General features: G+C 66.2%; 1 protein-coding gene across 1 annotated transcript; it reads left to right on the plus strand.

Annotated features, from left to right (window-relative positions):
- Positions 1-3537: 3537 nt before the first annotated feature.
- On the plus strand, positions 3538-7519 carry IRX4 (iroquois homeobox 4). The gene is made up of 5 exons (XM_070357850.1): positions 3538-3582; positions 4058-4309; positions 4987-5096; positions 5951-6279; positions 6687-7519. The coding sequence occupies exons 1-5, from the start codon at positions 3538-3540 to the stop codon at positions 7517-7519; spliced, it is 1569 nt and encodes a 522-aa protein (XP_070213951.1).
- Positions 7520-9224: the final 1705 nt, after the last annotated feature.

Genomic DNA, 9224 nt, shown 5'->3' on the forward strand with positions numbered 1-9224 from the left:
TCCCGGCTCGGGTCAACTTCTCCGGGCTGGAGCGGGCCCCCCACCCCCGCGTCGTGCCCGCGCGACTCTAGGGGCAAGGGAGCGGAGGCCCCAGGAAACAACTCTGGGAACCGGTCAGACCTCGGGGGCTCAGCTGGTCTCAGGGGAGAAGCCCTGCCGAGAGCAGAGGAGGGTCAGGACCCGGCCTCTCTCCCCAGGGCCAGCCGTGGTTCCGACGGCCGACACCACCCCTGGGCAACAAGGGAGCGCCAAGTACCTCTAGGACTGGGGACTAATCGTCCTCAGGGCCCCTCAGCCCCGGCTCCCCTGGAATTCAGCAGGCCCGTGGGGGCATCTGACCAAAATCGAGGCGCTGCCTTGTCCGTGGGGAAGCGCTTGGTTTCCGGCAGTTCCTGCCCGCGGGCGTGTTTTTAGAACGGGGGTCCTTCGAGGAAGTGGGCTCAGGAAGCCGAGTCTGTGCAGGCACGTGTAAGCCTGATGGTGCCTGAGACTCTGCCACTAGGTCTGTCCTGCTCTCAGGGAGAGATCCGGGGACTCAGCTCACGCCTGGGCCTTTTAGGAAAGCACGCGGGAGAGTTATTCCTGCCTTAACTAGGGGACAAAGATGGCCCAGAAAGCACTGGGCTCCGGCAGACGGTCTTGACAGAGGCACAGGTTGGCAGCAGTGTGTCGGGGTGTGCCCGCGAGTGCAAATGGTCTGGGTAACCTGGCCTCCAGGGAGCTTCGCAGGGGCTGTGTGGGCGGCCCTCAAGGCCGGGAGATTCCTCCCGCAGCCCCAAGCTTCCCCAAACTGGGGGGCAGGCGGCCCCTCACGCTGCCAGTGTGGCCTGGGCCAGCACCGAGGATCGGGGTCAGAGGCCTAGCAAAGCGCCTCGGGCGAGTGGGGTTTCAGGGCCGGGGAAAGAAGACGGCCGGCCAGACGCGGGAGGGCGGGACTGCGAGTGTCTGTCCGCGCGCTCAGGCTGGAAAGGAAAACAGGAGAACTAGCGGCGAGGGTCAAGACAGCCCCTGAAACCCCTCCCCCAGAGCCGCGCGGCCCGCTGCGCCCACCGCGCGCCGAGGGTGTGCAGGTCTGCTCAGAAGATGAATGGTGCGTGTTCAGGGGCGCCGTTTCCCGGGAGCCGCGGCCGAGTCTCCGGGGAGGAAATGGGCGCGGCCTGGAAGCGGCGAGCGGTGGCCCCGAGGGGCTGGCCGCTGGGACCTGCGCGGTGGCTTCCTCCCCGGCGGCTGAACGCTTCCAGTCGCCGGGCGGCGGGGGGGCCCGGCCACGGGAATGGGGCGAGGAAAGGATGCCGAATGCCTTCCTCCAGTGAAGACGGCCGCTCCCTGAGCCCTCGGCCACCCCTGCTCGGGCGCCCTTCCCTCCCCATCACCCGGGGAGAGTGAGTTGTTTGTAAACAATAAATAATGGAAAGTAGGAGGATGTTTCCTAAAAGCCTCGGCCAAGCAGGAAAACGGGGAGGAGGGGGGAGCAGGGCAGAGTGGGGGAGGGGAGGCGCCGCGGCGCAGGAGGCAGAGCGATGGAGAGATTCATTTCTGCCGAGAAGCCCCGGTGGCTAGTTCCTTATTATTTACAGGAAGGTGATATTAGCAATTCAGGTGAGAAAGAAAGAAACGCGGCCGCCATGAAATCAATACAGAATTCAAAAACAATTATTAATGTCATTTGACTCGTGTTCTTTATATATCTCTTCCGGCTACAGACGCTAAAGTGTCTGAATGATTTGCATGGAGCGGCTATTCATTATTTCCGAGGATTTTCTTTGGCGGGCCGCTCGGACGTGGCCGGCTGCGGTCCAGAGCGATCGGAGAACTCGTACTTTTCGTCTGTAAATTAAAGCAATTACGCAGCAGATATTATAGGATGCGTACTGTGGTCTCCAGATAGTCATCAATCACCTTGAACCAAGCTGTCAGAGCGGGCAGATTTCGTTTCTGGGAGGCAGGTTTGCAGCTGGGGAGAGGGCGAGAACGTCATCATTAATTAGAGGGTGACCCTGAGGCGATTCACAGGTCTGAACCCAGGGATCGTTCCCAGCAAGTCTGCACAGCGCCGCCGCGAACGGCTCCCTCCCGGCGGCCGCGGGAGGCCCGGCCGGGCGGGAGCTGCAGGGGCGAGCCCGGGCCCCGCTGGGTGGCTGCGCCGAAGGCAGGCCGGGGTTCCGGGTGGCCCGGGCGTCCCCTTGCCGCCGGGCGCCGGGCTCGCGCAAGGTCCCAGGCCGGGGATCGGCTGCGGAAGCGCTGGGGTGTGCCCGCGACCGCTCCTTGAGCCCCGGGCAGGGAAGGGCGCCCCGGCCAGGCGCCCCGCGCCCCCTCCCCAGTGCCTAGGCCCGAAGGTGGCCGCGAAGAGCGAGCGCAGCGCGAGGGCCCCCGGAGCCGAGTTAGGAAACCAGCTCCTCGGAGCGCGCCGGGCTGTCTGGCAGTCCCGAGTTCAGCCGCGAGGGGCAAGGGGAGGGCGGCCCGCGAGGCGGGCGGGGGCGAGCAAAGGGAGGGCCGGTGCGCCGAGCGGGAACAGACTGGACGAGGAGGGGCTGGCTCCCCCGGGGCCCGGCGGCCGGCAGTGGCGAACCCTCAGGCCCACCGAGTCCCGGGGCGGCGGGCTCCGGGGAGGGCCCAGGCCCACACACTCAGGGCACTCTGACTCCCAGATGCGGACGGCGCCCCGTGACCGCGCGAGTGCTGGAACTGCGGCCCGCTGTGGGGTTCGATGTGCAGGGAGGCTTCGCCCAGTCCCCGTTAACAATAGTCGCTGCGCGCCGCCCTCCGCCGCCGCGCGCCGGCCCGCGGAGCTGCCTGCCTGCCTGCCTTCCACCTGGAGGGGCGCGCGGGGCCGAGGCCGGCCGGCTGCGCCAGCGCCGAGCTAATTTTAACTGTTGATTACGGCTCCCGGGAAGCCTCACTCGCACACCCCTCGTCCGTCTCATTTGTAATTGAGACTAATGATTACAGTGGGGCGGGAAGGAGCAGCTGCTCATTAATTAATTTCTAATTAAAAGTCCTTCCGTCCTCAGTGACTAAGGAGAAACTCCGTGCGTCGGGGCGATGTTGACTGCTCCTCGGAGGAAATTCATTTGTTTCGGCCGTGCGCCCTCCGCCCCGGGCGGCGCGGCCGCCTGTCCCCGCCCCGCCCGGCCGGGCCGGGGCCGAGTGACCCCCGCGTCTGTGGCCGGGCCGGGCTGCGCGGCGTGGGGCTGACGTCAGAGCCTCCGCCGCTTAAAGCCGCGCACCGCTGACTTGACGGATTCGCACGACTCATTTTTTTTTTCCTTTTTTGCAAAATATGTATTTGTGTCGCCGCTGCGAGGCCGGTCGGTCCCAGTGTCCCCTCCAGGCTCCGGACTGTGAAGCTGAGAGGATCGCCGCGGCTCACTTTCCTCTCCACTTAGAAAAGTTTACCGAGCTTGTGGCTGCATTAACCGGCTCTTCTGCTTCGCCCTCCCAGTGTCTAGAAGCCCGCGGCCCCCGAGCAGTGGCCGCGCCACGCCGGCCCCCTCGCTCAGGACCCTGCCGGCCCCGCCCGCCGGCCCCGGGCCCGCCATGTCCTACCCGCAGTTTGGGTACCCCTACTCCTCGGCACCCCAGGTAAGGGGCCCCGCTAGACCAGCCACCCGCTATCACCTCCCAGCGAGCGGGGCCTGTGCCACGCACCCCTGGCGACCCACCCTGGGGCGGGCAGAGGCCGGAGGAACACCGACGGGCAGGGCCCCCATTTCCCGCTTTTGTTTGTCCTCCACCCCCTCCCGGGCTCTGAGGTGTGCCCCGGGGAACCTGGGGACCCAGGAGAGAGGTGGCACCCGAGGGCGTGCGCGCTGAGGCCTTGGAAACCCCCGGGGAGGGTGTGAACATTCCGTCCAGGAGGCACTGGGCCCCACGTGGCTGGAGGAGACCGGGCGCACTTGCATCCTGGAAAGGGACGCGCGGAGCTGTGTGGACGGTGGCAGCGCCGCCAAGGACACGGAGTCCGCGCCCCCGGGGCTGTGCGTGGGGCGGACGCAGGCCCAGGGGCCCAGCCTCGAGTCCGGGGGGGGGCCCCCTTCCTCACCCCTCTTTCCCCTAGTTCCTGATGACCACCAACTCCCTGAGCACGTGCTGCGAGTCCGGTGGCCGCACGCTGGCCGACTCCGGGCCAGCTGCCTCGGCCCAAGCGCCCGTCTACTGCCCGGTCTACGAGAGCCGGCTGCTGGCTACCGCGCGCCACGAGCTCAACTCGGCCGCGGCGCTGGGCGTCTACGGGGGCCCCTACGGCGGCTCGCAGGGCTACGGCAACTACGTGACCTATGGCTCCGAAGCCTCCGCCTTCTACTCGCTGGTAAGGGGAGGGGGTGCCTCGCAAACCTTCTTCCTGCCACGCTCACCTCAACCGACCTATCTGCCAAACTCACTTTCCCCAAACTGGAGGCGAGGGGCGAGTCCCCTGGGGCCCGGGCTTTGGGAGGTGGGAGAGCACGCCCCACCCTAACCCTGGCCTCCAAGCCTGGTCCTTCAGAGCGCACCAGCCCCAGGGTTGGGGGCTTCTGGTGGGTAGGGCCTCGTACTGAATGTACTTATTGTTTTCTGTCTGCTCTCTATTGAGTTGGGATCAGATATGTGGTTCTGTCGCAGCTCGCTCGGGCCTGTCCCCCACCCGGTCCCCTATCCCCCTCCTTCTCCTCGCTGGGCTCCTCCCCATTTCCACCCTCCCTTCGCCCTGCGCCCCCGCCCAGCCCCTCCGCCTCTGCCGTCGCCCAGTCGCTCCCGCCCCCAGCCTCTTCCTCTCTCTCATTCCCTGACACCCCAACTCTGCTCCTCCTCATTCCACATCTTGGGGTTCCTTCGCTACCTGGGCCCGAAGGGCAGCCTGGGACCGGGCCAGGCGGCTGGGGATGGGGCGGGATGGCGGCTTCCGAGGGGCCTGCGGGAAGCCCGCCGGACCCAGCGTTCCTAGGGGAGGGGTCGAGCTGGGTCGCATCCCGGAAGCTGCAACCCCAGGCTCACGGGCTCCTACAGAACAGCTTCGACTCCAAGGATGCGCCGGGATCTGCGCATGCGGGCCTCGCTCCCGCCGCTGCCGCCTACTACCCTTATGAGCCGGCGCTGGGCCAGTACCCATATGACAGGTGAGGGCCACCCCGCCACGCCCCCCCCGACACCCGACACCCGACCGTCCCGCCCCCGACCCCCCACGGTCCCACCCCCGACCCCCCATCCCCGCCACGGCCCAGCCCCGGACCCCCGAGCCACGCCCCCTCTGAAAATTTGGGCGACTGAGCAAGGGGTCTTTCCCGGGTCAAGCTCCAGCTGAGCCGGGGTTGGGCGCACCCGCCTCCTACCGAGCCCATGTCTCCACGGCCTAAAGGCTAAGCTGTCTCCCGCGCGGCACCCACGCCGTCTTTCCCGACTCCCAAAGCCCAGACTTCGGCCGCCTCCCCCACCCGGAGAGGTGCGGCCTGTGCGGGGCGTCCGGGCCCAGCCCACAGCCCCTACAGGGGCGACTTTGTGCACCAGCAGACGGCCAGCCTTCGTGGAGCGACAGAAGCCTGTAATTGCAGACCTCGCACGTAGACCCTGCGGGCACTATGTCCCCACAGGCGCTCGGGACCATTTCTGCCCACGGGTGGTGCGTCGTTGGGTTCTTCGGGTCCCTGCGATGTGCTTTCCTGGTTTTAGGATCAAAGGGGCCCAGTAAAGGACCTCGCAGAGACATGAGTGTCTGTAGGGTGACAGAGAGCTGGCCGGCCTTCTCCCCACCCACTGGGACCTCTCTGACTCCATATAGGTTTAATCAAATGTAAACATTGAAAGACAGCGCCCACCTGGGTAAAACCCATCCCACCATAAACACACAAACCTCCCCCCCACCCACACGACCGGGATTGAAAGCCACGTGGGCCTGGCCCTGGCCGCCCCCCCCCCCCGCCCCCGCCCGCGGTGCGGGCCGCTGCCGGCGCCCCATTGCCCAGCTTGTCCCCAGGTACGGGACCATGGACAGCGGCACGCGGCGGAAGAACGCCACGCGCGAGACCACCAGCACGCTCAAAGCCTGGCTGCAGGAGCACCGCAAGAACCCCTACCCCACCAAGGGCGAGAAGATCATGCTGGCCATCATCACCAAGATGACCCTCACGCAGGTCTCCACCTGGTTCGCCAACGCGCGCCGGCGCCTCAAGAAGGAGAACAAGATGACGTGGCCTCCGAGGAACAAGTGCGCAGACGAGAAGCGGCCCTACGCCGAGGGCGAGGAGGAAGAAGGGGGCGAGGAGGAAGGCCGGGGGCAGCCCCTCAAGAGTACCAAGGCTGAAGGTACCCAGGAGGCTGGCGGTGCGGGGCCTGGTCTCAGGGCGGGGCTCCCTGCGCCTTCTCTCATGTTTTCGGATCTCTAAAGGCGTGGGATAAGGCAAGCCTCTGGGCCTAAGCTGCGAATGGAGTGCCCTGGCCCCGAGGAAGCGAGGCTGTGTGAGCCAGGGGACCCAAGCAGTGAGCTGGGACTCGCGCAAAATCACCCCGTTTGGTAGGAGGCCGGAATCAGATTGGTCCCTGTTCCGGGGACCAGGAGCCTGGAGGAGATGGGAGCTAGAGGAAATAAGCACATGTTTTTCCTCGCTCCAAAGTGGCCCCTAACCATGCGCTCAGACCCGGGAAGGAGGGTACCGGGTTCGGCGAACCGCCACCCCGTCTCCCTTCACTGGTCACTCTTTCTCTCCCGGCAGAGCCCATCGGCAAAGGAAAGGACCTGGAGCTCAGCGACTTGGAGGACTTTGACCCCCTGGAGGGAGAACCCCCAGAGTGCGAGCTGAAGCCTCCCTTCCAGCCCCTGGACGGCGGCCTGGATCGCATCCCCACCGGGCCGGAAGGGCCCAGCGCCCCGGGGAAGGAGGCTCCGGGCGCCCTCCGGCTGCCCCTGGCCGCCGGGGGCGGGGCCGCTCTGGACCAAGACCTGGAGAGGGCCCGGAGCTGCCTCCGGAGCGCGGCGGCCGGGCCGGAGCAGCCGGCGGGCGCGGGCGCGGGGGGCGGCCCACAGGTCTGCGAGTCCAAGCTGGGCTTCGCTCCCTCTGGGGCGTCGGCCGGCTTCGAGGCCAAGCCACGCATCTGGTCCCTGGCGCACACGGCCACCGCGGCCACCGCCACCGCCTTCAGCCAGACTGAGTTCCCCTCGTGCATGCTCAAGCGCCAAGGCCCCCCCGCGGGCCCTGCGGCCCCCTCCTCGGCACCCGCCTCCTCCTCGCCCGCGGCCCCGGCCCCCGCCGGTGCCCTGGACAGGCACCAGGACTCCCCGGTAACCAGTCTCAGAAACTGGGTAGACGGGGTCTTCCACGACCCCATCCTCAGGCACAGCACTTTGAACCAGGCCTGGGCCACAGCCAAGAGCGCGCTCCTGGACCGGGGGCCCCTGGGCCGCCCGCTGGGGGCGGGCGCCAGCGTGCTGACCACGCCCCTGACGCGCCCCTTCCCGCCCGCCGCGCCCCCCGACGACCCCGCCCCCGGCGCCACCAAGGACCTGCTGGCCGTGCCAAAGGCCGGCGGCAAGCCCTTCTGCGCCTAAAGGGCAGGGCATCGGGGCAAGGAGAGAACCGGCGCTCAGGCCGCAGGCGCGAACGTGGCCTACCCTTTTTTACCGAGTGTCCAAAGCGAGGCCAAAGGGCGGCGCAGCTCAGGCCGCCAGCCCTCCCCGGAGGGAGCGTCTGAACTCGGGCTCCCCGGGGCCACGGACGGGAGTCGGCCGGGCCCCCCCAACTGAGGGACCCGCCGGACGGGGCTGCTCTCAGAGCGGCAGGGAGACGCCCTGAAGCGTAAAGTTTACGTCCGAAAGTTTACATGCGAAGACGCGCCGTTCGAGGCCCGTTTGTGTTGCTGTCCCCTCTGGGTTTGAGGCTTGCTACTGTTCCTCGTGAAGACTCCTCAGCCTGCTGACCTTCCGACTTCATCCTCAGCACATACTTTTCACCAACAGCACTTCACCGAGTTTACACTGTTGCACACTCTTAACCCGATAAAATTATGTTTTTTTATGTATGTTCACACCAGTAATTGCCTGCTTCAGAGGCTGATATAACAAAACCAATAAAACCGAGTGGTGGTGTTTGCATTGCAAAATGAGCATGTGTGAAACCCAGCGATTTGGAAACGTGAGAGAGAAGCTGCCCATCTCCCCATCCCCGAGGGCAGCAGCAGGGCGGCTTACAGAGCCCAAGACCTAAAGTGAAGCCATTGTTTCAAAAACCAGTCACACTAAACTCAGGATTCTGTAGTGTTTCCGATTAGAAGGTGATGAGAGACCCCAAACTTTTCAACTCTCCTCGTGCCAGACCCCAGAATTTTGAGAAGGTAAAAGTTTCTTTGGCTAGATTAGAAAAACTGTTAAACTTCCAAATTCCCTGGGACTGTGCCCTGATGGGGGAGGGGTGTGCGGCCGCCACTGCCCTCAGCCCCGCCGGGGCAGAATGAGCTGCCTCTCGCGGCCTTGGGGCCTCCGAACTCCGCCGGGAAGGGGGTGGGGGGAGCGAGGCGGGACGTCAGGAGGTGGGGATGGGGGACCCGCCCCTATACTCTCAGCCTCCGCCTTCTGCAAAGCCTGCAGCGCGGGTCCGAGAGAGGGATGAGCTTAGTAGAAGGAAGACCCCAGGCGGGGCTGGAAGGAACGCCCGGGGGCGGGTGGAGGAACGTGAGCCTCCCCCGCCTCGCCTAGGTCCTTGCAGACCCCTAGCTTTGCTCAGAAACTCGGTTGCCCCACCCCCACCCGGCGGACCCCGGTTCGCCGGTGGTCTTGCAGCTCGGATCTGAAGGAAAATCGCTGGTTTCCTCCCCAAGATGGACTCTGCTGCGGAGTTCCCTGCCCACCCCCGCCGGCTTTTGTCCCCCCATCACCCCACCCAGCTCCTCCTCCCCACGTCGCGCAAGCGCCCCTCGAAGACACCAGAGGAGCTCGCACTGGATTCAGCGCTGGCCCTCGCCTGCCAGCTCCCTGTCTAAGGCTCCCCTGGGCCTCACAGCTGTCCCAGGTGCCCAGAGGAAGGACGGGCCGCCAGACAGGAGCCTGCGAGGGTGCAGCAGCCCGATCGTGCTTCGGTAAAGAGATGGTGGCCCTTGGTCCGTAGGCGGACAGACTGACAGCCGCAGAGATGCCAGCTGAAGACGAGAGTCGCCCCGCCGACCGGCAGGCAGCCTTCGAGAGACACAGGAGGCCCGGCCCTTCTTTAGGAGGGGCTGGGTGCTCCTGGACTAGGGCCCCGTGGGTCCCGGCCACCTGG

Source organism: Bos mutus, chromosome 20 (assembly GCF_027580195.1).
Source record: "Bos mutus isolate GX-2022 chromosome 20, NWIPB_WYAK_1.1, whole genome shotgun sequence".
Taxonomy (NCBI): Eukaryota; Metazoa; Chordata; class Mammalia; order Artiodactyla; family Bovidae; genus Bos; species Bos mutus.